The sequence below is a fragment of the Thermobia domestica genome, chromosome 11 (genome assembly GCF_964235325.1).
Source record: "Thermobia domestica chromosome 11, izTheDome1.hap1.1, whole genome shotgun sequence".
Classification (NCBI taxonomy): domain Eukaryota; kingdom Metazoa; phylum Arthropoda; class Insecta; order Zygentoma; family Lepismatidae; genus Thermobia; species Thermobia domestica.
Window position 1 is genome coordinate 35,298,358 of NC_137464.1, and position 24,758 is coordinate 35,323,115.

The 24,758-nt window shown below is 35.0% G+C and overlaps 1 protein-coding gene across 6 annotated transcripts in view; it reads right to left on the reverse strand.

Annotated features, from left to right (window-relative positions):
* alph (protein phosphatase alphabet) overlaps positions 1-24,758 on the reverse strand; it is a 123,512-nt gene that overhangs the window by 46,380 nt on the left and 52,374 nt on the right. For 4 of the 6 annotated variants that reach the window (XM_081730347.1, XM_081730343.1, XM_081730344.1 and 1 more), the window contains exons 4-5: positions 13,896-13,998; positions 7,331-7,385 (exon numbers count right to left, since the gene is read on the reverse strand). In XM_081730347.1, coding sequence (XP_081586473.1) covers positions 7,331-7,385; positions 13,896-13,998 — 158 coding nt within the window. Of the gene's footprint in view, positions 1-816; positions 900-7,330; positions 7,386-13,895; positions 13,999-24,758 lie in introns of all 6 variants that reach the window. The other 2 variants (XM_081730345.1, XM_081730346.1) reach the window with 1 other exon arrangement.

Consider the following 24,758-nt stretch of genomic DNA (forward strand, 5'->3'; position numbering starts at 1 on the left):
CAATTTTCATCAACGAACGAATAATCTGTAATAATTATAGTAGTAGCACAGCTACTAGGTCAGCAAAATTAATGTATAGAATGTACATTTATGTCCAAAATTATTGTCGCATGTCTATAAATATGTTGTTGAAGGAATATAATTTGATAACGACTCTGCCCGGTATTTCTTATAATGTTAGTATGTGTATAATCGGCAAAGACATGTATGTGGCAAATTTCATGTCAAAAGAGCAGTAAATAGGAACAATAAAACGAAAATAAAACTTTTTTGTCCATTTAGCAACATTTTATTTTACTCATTCTAATTTTCGTATTTATAATTCTTTTCCTATGAAATGTACCACAAATATACATTTCTCGATTATATACATAGTATCAGTATTAAAAGTACCCTGCAAAATCATTATCAAATTATATTCTTACAAGAAGACAGTTATAGATATGCGACAATCATTTTGGACATGAGTGTACATTTATATACATTTATATATATATATATATATATATATATATATATATATATATATATATATATATATATATATATATATATATATATATATATATATATATATATATATATACGAAACTCCTTATTCAGGTACTAATCGTATCTAATCTGGAAAGTTCGAAGTTTTTTTCCCCCTAGCTTAAGTTCAAAATCATATTTCGAAAATTTATTCTTTAAAAAGGATTATGTTCCATGAAAAATCGAACTACGTAATGTGTGTCCACTCTTATTAGATTGACTGACTGACTGAAACACAAAATGATGCATTTAGTAGTAAATTTGCACTATGAACAACATAATTACCTTCATTTTCTATATGCAAAATGAGACACCCTCTATAAAAACTTCTGTATCACGGGATGTAGATCATTCATTGTATCATTTACCTAAAATGTCAAAAAAATATCTATTTATAAACACAAACAAAGCTATTATTCCTATATATATACACATAGAGAGATGCATAGATATAAGAAAAATACACTTCCTTAAGGTTCAGAACGAGTTTTCTTGCACAATGTACATTTTAGGAGTTCATAAAACCGATAATGCGTAACTAAAAGCAAGCTAAATTCTGTTTATTGTAAGTTTGTAAATACAAAACTGACTTCTGGTACGAAAATCTATACCTTCTCTAGATGTTTATATAAAATCAACAGTAACGCAACATAGTAAAAATTCTGGTGTCGATGACCAGTAAAATTAAACGTTTCCGCACTAGAGAAAATATTTAAATTGGTCTAAAAGGATTGAAGACACTCGATAATTTTGTACGTGACTTACCGAAAACGATTTTAAAAGAATTCCTCATTTTATTTTGTGCATTTCTTTCTAGACTTACAAACTTCAATTGTTCAAATACGTACAAAGTACTTTTTGCTTTAGTGTCAAAAATATTTAGTGCGTAAGTTTTGAACTAACTCGTCTTAGCTTGATATTAAAGAAACATCTACATCATTAAATTACAAATAGAGATGAATCAAGTTTTCTTTTCATTTAGAACTATATATTGGTCCCAAGGCAAGATGCCTATATCTAGTAGAGAATTACACTTCGCTTTTATTCATACTACTAAATACAAATTCATCTCACAATACATATCACATTATAACTGCGGATAAATTTCTCAAGAGATAATATGTAATACTCCTAACACCAGCCAAATTCTTTCTCCTGGTGTTATTGAAAGAAGTACGTTATACGGTGGATACTATTTAGCCTTCTACAAGCAACCGAAAAATCTCTCTCGAGCGTCAGATGATGAAAGAACATGCAATAAGAAAGAAAGAAAAAGAAAGTCAAATTTTACTTGAAGATAACCTGTCCTTTAAGAGAAAACTTACCCAAACATTATGTCAGAATAGCTGGTTCCTGGAATGACGGACCTATTCAAGATGTCTCGTAAGAAATTTCAGGTACAAAAAATGTTCATAATTATGGGAAATACTCAGGCAATATATACATAACTGACAGAATGATTTCCCATAAAATTAATTGAACTAGTACGGACATGCACTACATTTATGTTTGACATCTTGCTAATACTTGATCAAAAAACGACACGTTTGGTTAATTTGTGACTTCGTAAGTAGTACAAACACTAGTACTTACCAGCTGTCACATATTTCAGGGATGTTCATAATATTACACCAGAAACAGCATAAGACACATTCACTAGAATATAAAAACCCAAAAGAGAAAAAATAACTTGCATCTGTTAAGGCTAGACTGTATGTAAATCCATTTTCCCCTCTTTGTTACACGATTTGCACCTAAGCTAAATGTTCTTCATCCCAAAATCATGCTTAACCAAAGAATGAATGAGATTTCAAATAAAATTATTGAAATTATGCAGGTCTGTGACCAAAAAACTGCATGATTGCTATAGGTTTTTGAATGTTGGATACGGGGAAAATTCTTTAATAAAAAAACATCACGTCAGGTTTACTTGCAAATCTAAGGTGTGCAGTTTCGGTCCCTCCCATAGAACGAACAATCTTGTGATCCATTCTCTACTAGTAATTCTTGTAATCCTTGATATCAATAATGAAATCTATACTGTTGATAAGGAGTACAAAATTACGGCAATGAGAGAGGGGATGAGGCAATATACATACAGTGGGGGGAAGGGAAATTCAGACTATTGTTGGATGCTTACGTGGGAAGCTGGAAATACGCAAAAGAAGAGAACCAGAAGTATGAAAGTTAAGAAGAAAAGGTTTCATAGGTGAACACAGTGACTACTGAACAATCAATCACAAATGTGTCATGAATGACAGATGAAATTATGTTTCACGTGTTAATGAGACGGTGTTTTATTGACACATCAGTGTATTTTACTCCCTTATTTTGCAAGCGAACTGTACATGATATATATATTTAAAAAATGATCATTTTCAGACTCAGCACACTCCAAAACATGGCAATTAGTGAAAAAAGCCACGTAGCTGACACAACAAAAGACCTGTGTTATCTACGGTGGAATACTCTTGTTACGCGTGACAGAGAATCTACTGAGTAACTATTAAAAAGAAAGAAAGAAAAAAAAATGATTTGCTGCAATTTCGTTGACATACTCTACTTAAATAAGCTTTCTCTCAGATGAAAAAAAAAATCATTTTTTAAAAAATGTTATTTTTTTTATTTAAATCGATTTTTTTATCTAAATCACATCTTTCTCCTCGTATAATACAAGTCACAAACTGAAGGAAAACATTAGAAATTAGTATTAAATGTTAATTATGCCATTTAAGTGAAAGTATTGGGATGGAATTTTGAATTAATCCTCAATAGTTAACCTATTTCAATCCCCAAAAATATTTCTTAAGCATTAAGGAAAAACTACAGCAACGTTTAACAACATGGCACTTTTTTACCACAAGAGTTAGGAGTCTATTAATATTTGGCAGGGACATATTTAAAAAAAAAAAAAGAAAAAAGAAAAAAGAAAGAAAGAAAAAAGAAAAGAAAAAGAAAAAAAGAGAAAATGGGCGGTCCAGAACTAGTTTGCGACACGAAATACATATAAAACACGTAAATTTCGCCTAAAGTTATGTAAAATGTACAAAATTATTTTTAAGTTTCGGAGAGGAGATCGGACTCCCCTATATACGCCTTATTATCTGGGAACAAACAGACACGCATACAAAAAATGTTCGTCTTAAATATCGATGGTGATTTCTCCGGTGGAATACTTCACAATTTACAAACGCTATGTTACAAAGAGAAAAAAGTAGGAATGCCTCGTTACCTGTTCAAAATGCAATTTTCCCTAATCATCCTTTGCATGAAACAGTCGTTTTCATACTGTGCTGTACATACATTTGCATCTCCTTGTATTATGATTATTATTATCTTTCATAATTGAAATAACAGAAAAGGAATGGGATTTCACTTATTTTCACTTCAAATTAATTTATTTCGGAATTTGGTATAAGTCAACGATTTTTATTTTAAAAATCATGTGATTTAGATCAAACTGATTTAAATCAATCCACCCTGCTTTTTATTAATTTTGATCCATCACTAAAACAAATTAATATGAGTGGTTTTTCACTATATAAAAAAAATATTTAATGAGACTTTTAATGTTTAAGGAAAATGATAGTGAAAATGTGGAATACGTACCTTCGTATGTCGATGTGGCCTTCTACTTAATAGTTTTTGTACTTACCTTTTGTTTTTTCTTTTTAAATATCTCCTTTCTTAAGGCAACTAAATAAAATTCAAATTTTTAAGCCTGTGATAATATTAAATGCCTTCTTGCTACATACATTCCCCAAAAACTTATCAGTCTTAAGCTTACAATTACATAACGTATGTATTTGAATGAAGATGTTTACCCACTTCACATGAGCCAAAAGCGATATGTAGTGCATTAGTGTTTGAGTTTTAGCCTCAAATTCCTGCTAATCAGCCATCAGCTTGCACTTTGCAGAACTACCGTGAATAACTTAGTTAAGGGATTCAACGTGATAACCTCATATATACAGTATATCAGATAAAACTTCCAGTATTCATAAATTATAAACGGCTGAAGATAGAACGACGAAACAAAGCCAAACAGGGAAATATTATATTCTTAATTGGGAGTGCTTTTGGTTTTTCCCACAGGGCTCCCTATCACGGGGCACTGGGAGTCACTCGAGAATTTTAAATGGGAATATATGTTATTTGATATATCATTGAAAAGATCATGAAAAAGGAAACAGTTTTGTGTGAAACATTGTTTCCGAAATGGCTACTATTTAATTTCCGAGTTTTTGCATAATCGCACAAAATTACATTTAAATGGTGGCCCTTTCGGAAATGGTGCCCCCACATAAAAATGTTTCCTTTTTCATAATCTTTTCAAATAACATACATTCACATTTAAAATTTTCGAGTGACTCCCCCTCCTGCCACATGATAGGGCTCTATTACAAAAACAGTATTCTCTATTCAGTGCATCTTATTGCATGTTAAATCATTCAGTACGTACGCTAAACATAAACCAGGTCATTTTACGTTTGTACGTACTATTCATTTTCACGCCCCCTACTGCATCTCATTTGGTGAATCCCCTTCTTTCTTTGTGTAGTTCGCCATGCTCCTTTGTTTGCGCCACCATTTTCGTGGGGTATGACTTTCTTTACATTCTTTTGATTCGATGTCAATCTCTCTATTTGTTCGGCAGATATTGCACTTAGAACAAGAGGGCAGGCGAATGTCGCACGGCTGCTGCTTGAAAACGCCGCAGGTGGGTGGAAGGGGAAAGTTGAGGGTTACAAACCTCCTGTTTCATGGGATCAGTCCCGGAGCCTAGAAAAAAAATTCAGGAGCCTATCGATGCTTTGTTCTTACTATGAGAAAAAAAAAAAAAAAAAAAAGAGCCGACAATATACTTTTCGTCATAATGTAAAAATATCTTAAGTATTGTAAAATCACATTTCACTTCCTTTATCATCTTTATTATTTGAATTTTTAATTCTCTCTCCTTGTGTTACGGTTACCTACTTTCGGTAATCTGGAATCCCTATGAGTACCAGAGGCACAAAACAATGATGAAGTAACAGAAAAATATGATCACTGGACTGGCATGGTTTGATCCCTTATTTCCTACATGCAGGCTGGTCCTTTACCAATCGGAACTCCAGTGGAAGACGCAAATTTTATCCACCCACTAATCGAGGTTAGAATCCTTGCCAGTCCAATGACCATATTCATCGTTTTTGTGCTATCACTGTAATTAATAGTATTGTAATTTAAAGAGTTTTAAATACAACTATCTTAATTTGATCTGTACCTTGAATTGCAACCAGCTTTGTATTTGAAAACAAATATTGCTATATTTGTTTAGCATTTTGCAGAAAATATTCAATAGAAACAGACATTACAGAGAAGTTTATACTCGACGTTGTATGTCGCCGCAATTCTCTCAGAAAGTATTTAGGTCCCACTACTCACTGCATTTAAGTACTCGCTCTCGCTCCGATTTCCCAAAGCGAATACATTTCAGTTTCTAATCTCTATAAACCTTTTCATTTTAGAAAAAATACTCACGTCTCTTGCACTAGAAAATACTTTATAAATAAATTCTTCTACGCTTATACTATTAAAGAAAGAAAAAAAAAAAGCCATTATTTGTAGCCGAGATGCTAGTACATCATTTCAGCACGCTTGGAAAAATTTCCCTATTTATTGCACAAATTAGAACATATTTATGAAAGTAATTATTGTTAATAAAAATTTCTTTATTTGTAATTATTCAATCCATGTTGAGCACTCATTTCAGTGAGATAAAATTAATGTTATCACTCATGCCTAGATTGAATTAAATAAATAAAGTATTGCACATACACGTCATATAGGGTCAAATAAAGGAGATAAATTTTTAAAGTATAGAAATAATTTTTCGCACATACAAATTTTTGCCAGTGAAATACTTCGCAAATCACTCCAAATTTATGCTACGTATTGACAGAAACATAAAGACAGTAACACAAAAAAAAGAGGAAGGAAAAACAAACTGCACAAAATCACTCAGTTCTTACACATGCGTGTTTTCACGGGGTCACATATCTGTTCAAACACAAGTCACCATATTATAGTCTAGTATTTCTTCAGTTCGCCCATTAGGACTCACCTCATTGGAAAAGAAATCTACACTATTGATCACATTTAATTACTTGGAATTTATTAGAAAACTAAATTTTCTTGGTCAGTTTACTGTATAAAAAAATTGTAAAATACGAGTTTGTTAGTACTTACACAGAGTACATAGAAGGAAAGGAAAGTATTAGTGCTAAGTTAATTTTATTAACCCAGCACCAAAAGCATTCTTATCATTAAGGATGCAAAGAATTTTTTTTTTCTTTCTTAGGAGAAAGCAAACATTCTTATTACCAACGTTCTACCATGCCAGCCTTCGCTCATGTATGTTCACACTGAATGAGTAACAGAAAAACAAAACACGTCTGTTTTCTTGTCTTCTTTCAAGAACAAAGACAGTAAAATGTAAAACAGGAAAAATTCAAGTTTATTTTAAAGAAATTCACACAATTAGGTCGTAATAACAAATTCAGGTGAAAAAAAGACGGAGAGAAATGGAGAGGGAGCCGGAGAAAAGGTATTGATACACACTGACAAAATTCTCTATACAGATCCTTTTTAGTTTTAATCATTTAAATACACGCTCCTCATTCAATTCCTAATGCACTGCTTGAATATATTTATTAAAATGTAAAGCACTCTCTTGTTTATTTTCCCCACCAGCAGTTACCCGAACATGCATACTTGAATGCAATTAATAACTCCCAAACTCGTAAGTAAGACTTACACTCTCTGCTCGGTTTGGACACAACTTCTTGTATACGCCTTCAATAAAGTTGCGCCTGAAAGAGAAAAATATACATTCTTACGTCCATACTGTTACAAGTATTCACAATGACTCTTCGCATTAACAAAAGAAAGAAAAAAAAAAACCTAACACAGTGGTAAGATTATCATTAAGCTTAGATTTTCCTTAAATAAATAAATAAAATCAATGCAACATACAGAGATATTTAATTGATACAAGATAAACAACTAGTCCTTGTAGAAATTATGAATTATTCACCTAAATACGAGGCACGTCCACAAAATAAGTGTACAAAATAAGTGTGCTATGTTCGCCACAATGCCATGTGGATTAGCTCCTATCCTTTCCAAAAAGCGAGCCCAATCACGCATCAGTAAGGTCAAAACTGTAACCACAGCAATGTCCCACGTGAAATATGCCGATAAAAGGAGATGTTCCAGAAGTGCCCAATTTTCCCGTGAGTTGCGCGCATACAATTCGGTGTGGGAAGAGGTCGTGGCCTAAGACCTTCACATATAAACAATAGTGGTCATAGCTCAGCGGGACCATGGCCAAAAATGGGTCAATCCTACAATGGAAATGCCATAAGGCGCGCATGTTTTTGACGATTTTGTTTATATCGCCCAAAAGAGGGGGCGCGCTCCATTGAGGTTTTATGGAAATGAGACTACACATTGAGGTCTACAAGCACCGTCAGTTTCATCGCATTTGAACCTGCGGAACAAGGAAATAAATCGGGTCAAAGTCAGTGGGCGTACCACGTCCGATGCTCAGACTAGCTTGATATGATACAAACACTTTACCTTGTTCGTGCACATATCCTCTCAAGGCACAGTGATCGGTAAAATACTGCATTTCGTTTCACACAATCTTGCTCGGGATGGGGACGATTGCATTATAGGATATTTTTGTCAATGTGCAAATGGAGCACGGACAGTTGGATGTCATGTTCATTATTTGGTGCTTAGGAATAGGCGATGCAATTGCACAACGTCCGGGGTCATCTGCATTCTTGGATGATTTTCTTCATAAGAAGACGTATCTACGCTGTTGGGTGATAACGATGAACAATTCCTGTCAGAGGATGAGGAAACCGACAATTATAACCTTTTGCATACTTATGTATAACGCATTGCATTCATAATAATGACCCAACTGCCTGAGTGGTACTGGGAGTAAGGGAAACCTTGTAGTTTAGCTCAGGTAACACATCAATCATTTTGTACCTTTCAATACTACGTGTTACGCTAGTGCCATGATCAGGTTATATACAGGGTGCGAATTACCGGGGAGGATGAGGGGGATTTTCACCCTCAATCACATTTTGTTCCCCTCCAAAGAAATCACCACCAGGAATGCTCGCTCCCCCCCCCAAAAAAAAACTATGTTTAGTACGCATTTTTTTGTTATTCCATGTTGATGTTTATCACAAGAGTCTTTTTAAAATGAACGAATATTTTGGTGCTTAAATATTATATGTATTTTTAAAATAAGCCACGAAAAAACATAGTAAATTATGATAATCTTTGTGTGATGTAACTTTTTTGTAAAATAATTGTTAGTATACTGTTAAAACGAGTTCAGCTGCAATACATTCTGAAAACGGGAATTTCAAACTTTAATTTGATGTATGACACTTAGCTGAATTGTATTTATTTACTTCATACTCTCGTGGACGTACCCATATACAATGTAAGATTTTATCAATCTCATATTTAAACAAGTTCGGAAATACTTAATACACTGTAAAAAATTTCATAGGTAAATTTACAAAAATCTCTAGCAATCTGTTTGCCAAGCCTCTACTTAAATTAATTTACACCTATAAAGTAAAATTATTAATATGAAGTTAAAATTTCATTTTTATCAATAAAAATATATTTTCTTATAAATTTACTGTAAATTTGCTTAAAAAAAGTATATTTTGTAATTTAACCTAACGAAATGTGTATCAACTTACAAAATAAAGGGTAAATGATTTTACATTGATATTTGGCAATTAAACTATTTTACATTTTTTTTTTACACTAAGGGATACATTTATTGAGACAAATAATACATTATTGGAAGTGAAATAAAATGTTGATCACCAAAAACTGTTAGAAGGACCAATACTTTTTTTTTTTTTTTTTTTTTTTTTTTTTTTTTTTTTTTTTGGGCGAAGTGTGGTGTGCACATGTCAGACAATATATACACAGTTATTGTCGGTAGATTTATTGAATTAATAAATCTCTTGAATTAATTTATTACAGATGTGATATATTTATGTGTGGGGAGGGAGGATAAGGCATTGTTGTCTCATTTTGAATTATTGTACCTTCAGACTTTACGTCCTGTTGACCTCTTTTTATCTCCCCCAATATAAATTATCTAATTCGCACATTGGTTATATGTATATTATGGTGCACAATGTACAAAATCCTACCTACCATTCAATTCCACTTGTTTCATCTATAGCAATGCTACTCAGCGGAAATACGATACATGGTTACGGCATTCTCTTTCGAGAGATTTGCCTCACATCAAGCCAGTCTGAGCATCGGAGATGGTACGTCCACTGACTTTGACCCAATTTAATTCCCTGTTCAGCATGCTCGAGTGCGATGAAACTCATAGTGCTTGTAGAGCTCAATGTGTAGTCTTATTTCCCTAAAACCTCAACGGAGCGCGCCCTCTCTTTTGGAAGATATAAACAAACTATGTCAAAAATATCCGCGCCTTATTAACATTCCCATTGTATTTTTGACAAAATTTTGGCCATGTTCTCGCTGAGCTATAGCCACCATTGTTTATATGTGAATGTTTTAGGCCACGAGCTCTTCCAACACCGAATTGTAGCGTGCAACTTAAACGAGAAAATTGGGCACTTTTGAAACATCTCCTTTGCCGTCAAATACGAGATTCGCAGCATTATCCGTCATTTCGTTGCGAAGGGAAAATCTTCGTCTGAAGTTTTTAACGAGATCAAAAGAAGGGCAATTCAGAATAAGAGGAGAGGACTGCTGACGAGGGGAGTCTGCTTTCTGCACGACAATGCAGACCGCATACGGCCAATGCAACAAAGCAACTTTTGAAGTAATCCAGATGGGGTATTTTGAACCATTCCCCGCATTCCCCTGATCTGGCGCCTTCAGATTATCATCTGTTTACCTCCGTGAAGATGCACATGGATTGGAAAAAATTTCAACTGACGAGGAAGTGAATGTGGAAGTTCATAATTAGGTAAAAAAAAGGTGGCGGCAGACTTCTTTGATCAAGACATAAATAAAAAAAATCCCTCCTTTCACTACGTGCATCGGGAGGGATGGCGACAACGTCGAAAATTAGTTCACATATGTATTGATGTAACAATGTAAAAGTTTTGTTTTAAATAATTTTTTTGAGACCTACAAAAATGTAGTATATTTATTTTCTGGACGTGCCTCATCATATTATTCACTTAAAATACAGGGTGAGCACAGAAACAGTACCTGATTTTAAAGTGCCATATAATTAACATTTAATTGAATATGTACATGAAATTTTGTACAGAGCTCAGTAAACTCAAAGTATTTTCCCATCTATCTTTTCAGAATCCTAGTTCTGACCAGGGCAGCTAGAGGGCAGTAACATCGAAAATGGCGTTCACCCAATAGCAACGAAGCTGGTGCGTTTTACAATTTGCAAAAACAAGCAGTTTTGTGAGAGTGCAGCGTAATTTCAAACGACAATTTAATGCTGATCCACCCACACACAAATCCATTGTGAAGTGGCATAGAACGTTTATTGAGACGGGGTGCATTTGTGATCAAAGAAAAGGACATTCAGGGCGACGTCCCGTCTCCGAGGAAACTGTGGAGTCTTCGTACACAGCCGACAGAAGTCTACACGTAAAGCTAGCAGAGAGTTGCAGATACCACAAACAACAGTCTTACGCAAGCGTTTGCGGTGTTACCCGTACCGACTGCAGTTGGTTCAAAAGTTATACCTACAAGACAAGGTAAAGCGCCGTGAGTTCTGTGAGACTATGCAAAATTTCATGGAGGACGACGAAACTTTCTGACGAAGATCATTCTCAGCGATGAGGCGACATTTCACTTAAGTGGAAAGGTGAATAGACACAATTTAAGGATATGGGGAACCCAGAATCCTCATGCAACTGTAAATATGGAACGTGACTCACCGAAAAGCAATGTTTTTTGTGCAGTATCCGAGCGTCGGGTGCACGGTCCGTTCTTCTTTCAGGAACAAACAATTACAGATGAAAGTTACTTAGCATTGCTAAGTAACTGGTTGATTCCGCAACTTAGTAATGCAGAGATAGACGACTTCGTTCTACAACAAGATGGAGCGCGCCACACTGGCATCGAGCTGTACGCAGGTTTCTAAACGAGAACCTCCCAAACCAATGGATAGGGCGCTCTGAAGTCAATGATCAAGTTCTTTGCAAGTGGCCTCCAAGATCACCTGACCTCACTGTTTGTGACTTCTTTCTGTGGGGATTTGTGGAAGACAAAGTGTATGCACCTCCATTACCCGCAACTCTGAACGATCTCCAAGAACGCACCAGTGATGCTGTCAACTCCATCACACCGGATATGCTTCACAACGTGTGGTTGGAGCTAGATTACCGCCTCCATATTTCCCGCGTTACTGGTAGCGCGCACATCGAGTGTTTGTGATTTCAATTATTGCTACAAAAACTTTTTGAGTTTATGTATCACTGTTCAAAATTTCAGCAAAATATTCCTTTGCATATTAAATTTACACTAATTTGAAACCTGGGACTGTTTCTGCGCTCACCCTGTAGTTGAATCAAAGCATTTTACAATGCATAGTTAGTAGTTAAAGATCACAGTAGTTTGCTATGAATTACGCCCGCAACATTAAATCGGTGTTACTTAAAAAATAAAAATCAATGAGAACAATTTGGTCTTACTGGTATAGGACTTTTTATCACTTCTGATCATCACTACAGTGGAGTCTCGTTAATTCGAACTTGGATAATTCGAAATATTGGATAATTCGAACAGAAGTCCATTCCCTTTGAAAACTGTATTGAAAACAATAATAAAAAATCGTGGATAAAACGAACTTGTGAACCTAGGTTTTGGATAATTCGAAGTAAATACAGTTGAAAGTTTTTAATGTTGGACTGATGTAAACAGAGAAATACAGTTTTAACGTGTTTTCAGTTATCCAGATGCAGCCATAGGGAAGAGTAATACAAAAGATAAATAGAAAATCTATGTAATGATAAAGATGAAGGTCAATTGGGGAAGAAGTAAAGATAGAGAACCTGTGCTAATCTTATCTTGTTTCAGAATTGGTTGAAAATTTAAGATGAATTATTGATAAAGTCAACAAAATGTTATTAATATCGTATTCCACGCAAAACATGAAATTCAAGATTTATTGAACGTACAAAAACAATCAAATTTAAGCAAATAAGGTTTACGACTTCTTAATGTATGTTGTATTACAATAATGTATGTTGTATTATTGTACGTAAATATATTTTCCATTGTACACATAGTTTGAATTATGTGGAGTCAGTGTCGTTTGTTAGTTTGTGGTATTCGTTCACGCAAATAAGCTGCTTTAAAGGTAAAGTCTACACCATATGAATATGTTTTTGATGCACAGTACTTAGGTTTGTTTGTTGTTATATATGTGAAAAAATTTTGTTGGATAATTCGAATTTTGGATAATTCGAAGTTTTTTCGTGTCCCCTTGGACTTCGAATTAAGGAGAGTCCACTGTATATGCAAAACTTAGTTTTGAAGCTTGTCCCGTATACAGATTGTAAAAGAAAAGAAGACATGGTCATATAAAACGTTACGAGATCTGAATATGGAAATTAGAAAGAACAGACAAAGATACGGAAAAATCACTGGAGACTTCGATCTCAGAAAACGAAACAAAGTGAGCAATAGGCTTCTGTCGAAGAAATAGACTAAAAATTGGGGAACTGAGATGGAAAGATAAAAATTACTGTTCGTCTACATAACTATCGATTAAATATCACTCAGAACATGAAAGTGAACATAGATGGTGATCATAGACTACTGATTTTAAAGTTCAACGTCCGACGATTGCGCGCTGAGGCTAGGGAAGACAGTAATAGAGAGAGATGATAATGATGGAATGACGAAAGTGTGAGGAAATGGGAGAACCCTGAGGAAACCCATGCACTTATTCATATTTCACGTACTCTAAAAAGAAATCAGAGCAAAGTTCTTAAATCTAATCGTATTGAAAAATTTACTGGATTTGAAGGTGTATCCAAACAGAAATTATCTATCTCGAGTCACCCAATATCCTTCCATCTAAATCAGAAACTGAGTTCTTTTTTATCCAATATTTTGGTCATATGCTCTCATTGATAATAGTTTTAGCCAAAATACTAATTACACTGTTTTTTTTTTTTTTCGATCAGAGGAAAATCTGTAAAATCTACACAAATTCACTCAACGATTACGCTCATATTCCGATTTAATTTAATGTTTATGACAAATAGTCCGCTTCTAGTACGATCTACACTTTACATTTTCTAACTACTTACTTGGCACTAAGCCCCCCGCCAGGAGGTAATCCGGGTATATCTTCTTCCGCTAAGGCCTGCAACACATGTACAAATTCAACTCCATCTCGATGTTTTACGATTTCTATACAAAAAGAGAAGAACAACCAAAATATGAAATATTAACCAAACAAACCAAATACCAACAACGTAGAAAATACATTACAGGAAAGTTACAAACCAAATGAAACGAACTAATGCGCTTCAATATAGTGCTTTTCAACAATGGCGTAGCTTTAAATCAATGCTACTTTGGAGTAAACTAATTTAACCTTCGAAGCTTAAGAACCTCGAAGGCTCCTTACAACATAAACAAAATCCACAAGAAAATACCATCTTTATAAAGGTAAATCATACAATAATTGTTGTAGCGTGCCAATTTAGATTCATCACAGATTGTTTTCCGTGGTCAATTTTACGGTTTACCATCATCTGAATTTTCTGAAAATGTTCCGTCGATATTTACGGAATACAAATCTCTGTTGTTGTTTGAATTTTTAATCACATTTTGGACACTTCTCCAGAATATATTTGTGTGTGTGTATTTTTCTAAGTTCCTTAAAATTGACAGTTCAGCAACAACGCATTCGAAGAAGAAAGATTTGGAGTAGTGAAGTACTCTCAACATACCTTGTTGTTTGCTCTTTGAAATATTCAGCTCGTGTTTTATTACTTAATGCAATGTTACTTTCAGAACAAAACAGTACCTAAGTAAATGCAGAAAACTTTCTTGTGGTTCAAGAAATAACGCTTTTCGACCAAAGATAAACACAAAAAGAATCGCATACAATAAGAAGGGTTGCTAAGAAGTTCCTCAGCTACCCTTCTTATTGTATGCGGTGAAACACCTGCAAGGTAATCCTACAGTTGTTTCGATAGTTGTGCGTGTTACGTTTCTTCTTTACGTTGGGATTCAAAAATCTCTAAACCTGGTTCAAATCCCACTGGGTACTTTTATTTATCTTTTTTAAAAGTTTCCCGCTGTTCTTTGTTTACAGTTTCTGATTCTAGGTTTGTACCTGACGATTTCTAAAGAAACGAATAATCTGAGCATTTTTTTTTCTTTTTCGTTTTTTAAGGACACATAGTTGCTACTAAATCGTTACTAAATAGGTTAAAGCGTTTATTCTTCCCAGTGTGTGAATTTACGGGGATTGCGAGTGATTTCACCCCTGACAAAAAAAAAAAAAAAAAAAATGCCCCCTTGAAAAAAGTCATCTCTGGTAGTCTCCCTCTTCCCCCCCCCTCCCATCATTTTTCTCGAATGTTCCTGAGAAGAAACACAGATAACTTTTATTTTGTAGACGAAAAGTACTACAATTAGGAACAAAGGTTGTTAAGAAGATTGGTTTACCAACATTCCATTATATATTTACCTTGCCTGTCTGTTGGTTCAAGCGAGAAAAAAAATCTAAAGAACTATATGATGGATTACCACCAAATTTGGTCAGAGCTTAGTCGCTCAAAAGTATGAAATCGAATTTGCTTACGGAAGCAATATTCAAACCGAAGTGACAGAAATAAAACATTACCGGTTTTTACGTTGATCACTATAGAGTAAAAACGTTAACAGATATCGAAAAGTGGTCTTCTCCAATCGATTAAGAATTCCAAAATACATTTCATCAATATCCTTTTCTCTCTACTGAAACCGAAAGCGGGAGATATCCACTACAACTTTCAGTTTTAATATTGATCTACATAGATCAAAAATAGACGAGAGAGAGCGAGAAGCATTTCCTTGAACCAATTTCGCGTTTTAAGAATAGGTACCATCTTCTCCCTTAACCGCTTATTCAAATCAGAAGTTTCAGAAATAAACCACTTTCGAGTTTAACACTGATCGCCATAGAAATGAAAATGAAATGAAATCTTTCAGTTTAACGTCCCACAATTATGCCTGTTAGGCTAAGGGAGACGATGATTTAGGCAAGTGAATGATGATGGAAGAATTGGTGAAATGATAAAGTGGGAGGAAGGAACTCGAGAAAACCCACGTACACAATGTTGTCCTCCACAAACTTACTTGTCCGGGGATCAAACCATGGACCCCAGCACCAGAGGTACAACTGCAAAGGTTTCTTGAGAATCTGCTATGCAGTTTACAGAGTACGTGGCGGGCACACTACGCTTGTGAGACTGTGCAGACAAACCGAAAGTGTCAGCAGTAGTACGAACTCACAGATTATGCCACCATCTCATATGGAGAGGGGGTTAAAACAGTACTGAGAAGATACTGATAACACGTTCAGCATGGTCGGAGATATGCACCGAGAAAAATTTCCTAACCTTTGGAGTGGGATAGCATTTCCTTCCCAGGTCACCCCTTGAAATCATCACTAGTTCACATAACTCCGAAAATACGAAGCAGTAAATCTAATATTGCAACGTGACCTGAGGTATTGCTAACTTCTTTCCAAGGATGTGTCCTCCAAGGATTGAAACAGGGATCACGTGTATTTGTAGTACGTGTTAACCTTTCTTCTTTAAAATGAGAACTTGCTTGTTTAAACAAAGTTATAGCAGGTTTTACAGTGCGTTAGAAAAAAACGGCAGAATTTATTACATATTTCAATATGCAATATTGTTCCAATTTAGTATATATAATATATAATATGTGTGTGATACACTACGTTGAAAAGTTCATAATACTGCGCTCCGTCGTATATCTTACTCTTAGGAAAATGAAGAGCGTGTTCACTCTTATTTTTATTTCCAAAATGAAACAACTGAACAAAGAAACCAAAATGACGTGAATAGCATACCCAAGTGGCGGTTTGATATAAAACCTTAATGTATTAAAACTAACCTGATATTTGACGCCGCCCTGTTTTAGAACCGAAGAGAGCCTGGAAAAATCTTGAGTGTTCGCTGTGAGTACACCATTTATTCATAAAGAGGGTACAAACTGCTTTAGTAAATACTCGTAACTCAGGAGAAGATTTACATCCACAACTTTGAACTTGAGACAAAACAGGTTTGAAAGCAATGGAAAACACCTAATTCCCACTCAGAGAGACCGTTGGAGGTATGGTGATGGTCACTCTACCAAACGGTGATACGATGACTGGGTATACTGTTGCGAACTATTAAGACGTTTAAGTGAAGGGAAAAAAAAGGGAATCGCTGTGGAAAGTTGTCTGAAATTATCATGCATCAAGACAATACATAGTTTATAAGTGTAACAGCAAACTGCAAAGAAATAAAATGTTACCTCACCAAATGTGGTACTCTCAATTTTTAATTTTATTTATTTTATTTATTTATTTTTGTGGGTGTGTTCCCTGGCTTAATAATAGTAATAATGATTAACTACGTTCTAGTAGTGACGAAGTTATTATGGTTGATAGTGATTTCCTTCCTGAACACTGGAACTTTCAAATGCTTTTTTGTTTACGAAAATCTAATGGAACGATATAATAAGTGTCTTGCACTAAGGAGGAATTACATTGGAAAATACAGAAAAGGTTTCACGGCTCTGCGACGTCTTATTTTTGGTTAGGTTAAGAAATTATTAATCTTCCCCGTGTACCACTTATACTAAAAAAAACTGTACGCCAAGAACTGTAGAAAAGTTAAGAAATATAATATATATATAAAATCACCCAGGTTCGGAAAATCGAATCACCTGCGATTCGAACCATGTTCAAAAGTATTGAATTCCGACAGAAAAGAAGAACTGAACATGCATGGAAATTACCGTAGTGCTTTCCTCCAGTTGTATTGATAGATAACAAACTCCTTAATATATTTTTTCATTTTTATTTTATTTTATTTATTTATTTTAACGTTTATGCATACAGGCAGAAAAGCGTGACTGTTTTCTTTAACTACAACGAAGCTGAAAGTATCATTTCATTAAGTAACAAAAGAAGAGCTGAGGATTTCAAACTGCAAACTGTAAGCTGTGTTCGGAAGTCTGGTTATTTTTCTATTACTTTCCCTCCTATAACTTTGAATGCATTGTTGCTAAAATGACAATTTTAAGGGACTTTATTTCATTTATTGTTTCATCAAACCATATGGTAATTATTATCGTATATGTGATTTTAATGTTTTTATAAAACTTACTTTGCTAGTTGTAATCCGTTTATGTTAATACGAATCTCCCATGTATTCTTTCTTTTCTTCGTGTAAAGCTATAATGAAGATAAACATCGACAAAAGAATATTTAATAGAATTTAAAAGTCGAAAAAAATAGTTAATTTCCTTTGCCACAGTAGTGATTCCTGCTACATAAATAAGCTATTTAGTGTAACATCAAAGTGCATTCCTCTAAATGTGAAATGCAAATGGAAATGACGCATTTCTAAAGCGTAAGGCTTAAAGTCCGATCAAATGATTAATATCTTAGTCACCTACATTTTACAGTTTTAATGATAAACTAAGGAATGCCAATTAAATGGAATTTTCCTGTAATCAGGCTCGTCGAACGGAGCGACATTATGTACATTAAGTTGTTTGTAAACACTGTAATTCAATTCAGTTACTATTCTAATGTTGGCTATGGAATGTATCGAATAAAAAATACCTGGTAGTAGAGCACTAGAGCAGCTTAACAAGATACCAAATGATTGATTTTACAACAATATAGAAGCTTCCTGTAATTTAGAAACTCTATCTTTCGAACAGTTGCGCTTTTATGTCCCCCCCCCCAAAAAAAAAACTGATTCACTAATTCTGAAGTCTTATCAACCAGAAGATGAAAAAAAGATATGCGCTTTTGCTGACAACTGCACTTAGCAATTCACGTCTTTGCAAGTTAATAACAGTTGCAATTAAACAGAGATCTCAAACTGTATTGGCCACTATTGACTTCAATAGACGGTGTGAGTCGAGAACCACATGTCACATGACCCCTTTTCCGTATATTATTCTTGAGCTAATTCCAACCAGGGCGGCTTTTCAGATGTCCTCCATGATTTACATTACGTCTATTCAGTGGGGCTCTACATGCATTCCTCATATACAACATTTGAAATGAAATGAAATTTTTGAGTTTCACGTCCCACGGTTATGCAGGCTAGGCTAAAGGAGACGGTGATGATGAGAAATGAATGAAATGGTGGAATGAAGAAAGTGGGAGGAAACGGGAGAACCCCGAGGAAACCGACGCCACGCTTGTTTGTTTGTCCACCACAAAGTTCACTTGGCGGGAACAGGGTTTGAACACGGGACCTCATGCACCAGAGGTGAACGCTCTAGCACTGAGCCACAGCGGCCGCTCCAACATTTGACCTCAATCCCTCTACTCGTTTCAAAATTAACATGGCATTTTTAGACATTTTCTACGTTCTATCTTCGCACTTTGCCCTCACTTATCTCCCACCCTGTATACGGTCTGCCCCTAAACACTTTTTTTTTCAGTCCAGTGCTATCAATCATTTTCAGCAATTGAATTCACCAAATCGGAATGTTCTCTTGTTAGATATCTCACTGGGTTTCAAAACATTGGAACAGCCCACGTATGATCCCGGAATAACTCACATATGACGCATGTCTCTTATTTATTTTCTTTCCTTCTATTAACTGTCATTCGTACAACTATGAAGGTAAGTCAGAGTTCCTACTGATCTGGAGAAATCTATTTCCCTGACCTTCGCTGACTTTTGGCAGGAAATTCCCTAACTTTTATGACAGGTGTCAGATGACGTTGACATATAAATAAGGAAACATTAACGGTGGATATTTATATATGAAAACATTTATTCTATAGAGAGAAATAATAATCAAATACTCATAGGTACATCCCACTTATCACCCATAAAAATGTGAGCACCGTTCTATAATGTGATCATTAATGGTTGGCTAAGCTGAAATTGGTGTACAATCAGTTAGAAAAAATACATTTTTTAAAATTTCCCTGACTTTCCAGTCGTTTTCCCTGAGTTTCCCTGACCTGCACCATTTTCCTTGAGTTTTCCCTGATCAGTAGGAAAGCTGTAAGTGATACAAACTTTTTATCCAACAAATCGTAATCACAGTCGAGAAATCACATTTCCAAAAAAGTAAATGAATGCATTACAGATTGATATGAACCACCTGGCACTCTAGCCCACTGCGAGTTCAACTGTCATGCATAAGTCAAAGCAATGGTGACATTTTTGGTACTCCGCACAGCAGTTCGTTACCTCGTAATTTAATTAGTTCTCAAATTGCCTTATGATGCTGTGTCCCCATTAGGAATCGAACCTGGCTCCAAGCCTTTATCACTAGTTTACTTGGGAGCACCTTAGATAACACGTAATATATATACAGAGAGAGAGAGAGAGCTCTTTCAGCAATTCTAATATACATTTTCATTTGCAATTTCATTTAGGCATTAACTTGATTATTTACTCGTTGTTTTAAGCTTTAACGACGAAAGTTCAGCATGTCTCTGTATGGTTTTCAGGTAGTACGTCGTATATGTTGATAGGCAGCAGAGGCTGGTAATAAGGCCAACTAAATTATCATCGGTTTAGAATTAAAAATACACAACGTATTACCTGAAAACCATAGAGAGAAAATTACTATTTTGTTACTGACATAGACCAGATCAATTCAGGCAGGCAAAGAAAAACTCTTACCTTGATAGTCTCAGATGTTATTGAATTTGACAAAAGTTTTACCCAAAAACCTTTTTTTGCAGAGTGTATCGGAAAGCTTGTGCAACGGTGGATCAGGTGCATTGAAAAACAGAGTGACTATGTTGAAAAATGATATGAATAAAAACAATGTACTCTTGTAGTAATAAATAATAAAAAATAATTGCAGATACTTATTGACTTACCTTCGTACATGCACTGAAAAGGAGAAATCCCTCTTTTGAGTTGAACAGGATTTATAAACAACCGAAAACTTTGCCATACATTAAACCAGTTTCCGTTACAACATTCTCACATATTGGTCTCATAAAATCAAAAAAATCTGGTCTTATTTAACATGGCATTTTATTCTGCATAAAGATATATAGCTTTCGAATATATTAAAGACTTCAAAATATATAAGAAAGTTCCAAAACATATTACAGGTTCCAAAGCATACGACTTCTGCGCATTCTGCTTAGAACTGAACTACTAATTCAATGAATTAAAACATGTGTTCAACTGCATCAGTATCTTCCTTTGATATGGAGTGATGCCTTCCTGTTGAACCAATAAAAACTGAAGCAATCACAATCTTTAAAATAGGGCAAATTGTAAGTGAGCACTGGTGGTGGTGTTGCTGTCTTGAAGGTGGAAATGTATATCCAGCAGCCAGTTCATGTGGTAGCATAAAGCTCACGACAATTTCATTTAACCTCAAGTGATATCTATAACCTCTGCAAGCCACCAGTCCGTCATACACGCACGCAACAAACATCCCTTTTGTAGATTGTGAATCTGAATATTCTCCAGTCGTTTTTGAGATCTTGGTTGGTCAAATTAGTTTCTTTTTTCTTGCTCTGAAGCTTGTGCAATATAAGTTCGCCCGCTACTGTGAGTTCAGACACGTGACTTCTGAATTCCTTTTACAGGAGTAGTTTGATTTTGGACCGTGCTTCTATTTTCTGTTCGCGGAATTCTTCAACTTCTTCTTTGGCAGGTAGTACGTCGGCAGATAGTAGGATGAGGGCTGTTGATGTATATGATTTCACCACTCTTGTGAAATCCTTGGCATTCTGTATTGCAACAGAATTTGGGCTGGAAAAATTGTTTTGAAACGCGGTACTTCAACAGACCCCCTACACCATCACAAAGCCTCTTTCCATGACCAGCAGCACTGTATATCCACTCCATTGGCACAAGTGATTTCATCAATCCAAACATTCGTAACGATTTTTGAAGTGGCTAGAGGCACCATCAAAATTAACGATGCAGCTTGCGGTTACAGCTGCTGAAGAATTTTGCATATTGCCAACAATGCATGTGCTAAGTGACGTCCTCTGTCATCACTTATAACTGCAACACTTGTGACCTTGTTTTGAAAACATGTGACTCCCGTAAAAGATGACACTTGGTCTTTACTTCAATAAATGGCAGTATCACATACGTTCTCAGCAAAATCAGTGGAGCACTGAACATGACTGATCAGCCTCTACAAAGTTACAACGTAAAGTTCAAAATTGGCACAACGCATACATGAGCAGACATCTCTAAGTGGGTGTGGAACCACTCATTTAGTTCGTAGTGCATAAAATTTTTTTGATCTTCCAATCTGGAATACTGCATGTTCCCTCTTACATATGGCAAAAGTTTCTTTAGTACTACGAATCATGTATCTTTTCACTTTCACCATTTTTTCCAGCAATTGTTATGGTGACAGTAGCTTTTTTGTTGACGCTCTGGCGAGAACAATCCTATTTATTTACAGGATGACTATAACAGGGATATAGTTTTAAAAACACTCTTTTGGAGACCTCACATTTCTTGTTTTGCCCACCATGTGTTTTGTTGCAGATGGAATGTGGTGCAAAATTTGTACCTTTGGAAAGGACACTGGCATAATTGTTAGAACTTGCACCTTTTTATTGTAGTATTGACACGACTTAATAGTTGAAAATTGATGCTTGATATAAACTTCCGGCCATTTTCATAATAATCTTTTGATCTATTCTCTTCTGAAGATGGAATTTCTACTTTGAAGTGTTTGGCCAGTTTTGATTTGATGTACTCACCCATAGCTGCAGTAATTTTGCTATGCTTTCTTGATGTCACTTGAATTCACTGACCATGGTTTCTTAAGAGGACTAACACCAATCTCTGTAGCCGACTGATTCAGGAAATGTAATTCTTGTTCTACAGATACAAAAGTTTCTTCATCCACAATACGGAATTCTTCTTTTCACTTAGTATCATTGTTCATATTTCAGGGTTCCCACAAAAAAAGTGAAGATCGATTTCCCTGACTTTTTCTGACACAAATTCTTATTTTCCCTGGCATAAATTCTTGAATATGAATGGAAAGATATGGGATAAGTTCGATCATAAACTTTTTAAACGATCTCTTTCATCCCCATAGCCGTCCAACACGCACCTTTGATTATCATTTGCATATCTGTTATGTTCAATATAAGTAATTGTTATTTACACAAAATTTAACATGTAGGTATATAATAATAATATATGCATGATACGCTAACACATGCAAATTTTTTTTTTTTTTTTTTTTTAAAAAGAACAATAAAAAGCAGTCAAGAATATATTTGAAATATAATATAATATATTCCGCAAGCAGAATATAATATATTTGTTTCTTCTTTCACCTTTAATTTTACTTTCCTCTGCACTTTGGATTCGTTTCTCTTTAAAGTATTCATCATAGCTGAGCGAACTAAGAGAAGCATTCTTCGATCAATAGAAACAAATTCCACTCCTCCATACTACATAATTGCATCCTTCACCCGTCCCTGTGCTTCCAGGGAATCTTTGATTTGGATTCCTATAATGAGTGTCTTATTGACTGAGAACCAGCTCTCCGTTGAGGCATTGCCGTGAGATAAAATTAAATATATTTTCACAACATACCACAAATCGGAATATTTTGGTTTCTAGGACATTAACTTTGCAAAGAAGTCGTTTAACCTGATGTTGCTCATCTTCTCTTCGTATTCTTCGATGTCAACAAGAGACCCCTGGATTTCAGTGCAGAAAGACATAAATTACACAATTTGCCTTCACAGGTACAGAATCAGGTATTCTGTTATGCTCATGTAGAGTTTGTAGGATGGTTTCATCCTAGTCTGAGCAAGTTCTGGATTGTTCTTTTGTAGCCTGGGGTCCAAAGCTGACAGAGCATGTACTAGTTTGTACTTCAGAGGGCTCCGTTCCACAATCTTCTTGACTGTGTCCAGCGAAATGTTTCGACAGTCAATCCTGAAAGCTAGTTTATCTCTATCTGATGCTTTCAGTTCTTTTCCTGTCTTAAAACCAATATCCACCTTTCTTATTTTTAGTAAATTTTCATTTGCAGTTAAATCCAAGACAAGAAGCTTCAATGCATTGTCAGCAAGTTTCATAACGACGCTTTGTTTGACATAACGACTCATTACATTCCTTAAGAGTGATAGAAGTTCTGAGTCAAACAAATTGCTCAAGACTCTAGAATTTCCTTTAAAATGGTTCACACTCTGCTGTGACAGTTTTGAAGAAACAAAATTTACACTTCATGAACTGTCTTGCACATTTACGTTCCCTGACTTTCCATGACATTTATCGCAAAATGCACGATTTCCCTGACATTCCCTGATTTTCCAGAATGTGGGGACCCTGTATTCTGTCAAAGCATTTAAAACACCGAAAGTCAATCACTGGAAACACCTTCACTCCTTTATAAATATGCAGTCAGCACACTTCTCTCTCCTGCTGCCCGTCAGAAAACAATTCGAACTCAGTTCTTTCTACAAAACATCCTACAACTCTCAGCAAGATTTCACATAACCCTGAAGGTACTGTTGGACCACGAATTTTGTGAACTACTTTCTTTGATAGTCTATTGACAACTGAATTGTGAATTAATATGTCTTCTTTTTAATATGCTAGGTCAAATGCACTGAATTATCTGGATTGTTCCAGAATTTTTCTTCTAGAAGGCTCTGTTACATTCTGGAATAATTTGAGTAGTTCCACACTGCTCCAGACCTTCAATGTAAAGAAAATCCAGAAGAAAAAAAAAATCACCAATTCCAAATTTAATTTATCGTTTTTATTCCATCACATTGAGCAGACTGGGCCCAGAGTAGATTTTTTGCAAAACCATTACGATAAATTTTAGAACCAAAGTGGTGTGTTCTTTTCAGGATATGTAGTACACTTAGAGATGCAACTCCCTTATAATTTTAAGAATTTCTGGAATTAGTGTTGGGAAAAAAAAAAAACTCCAAT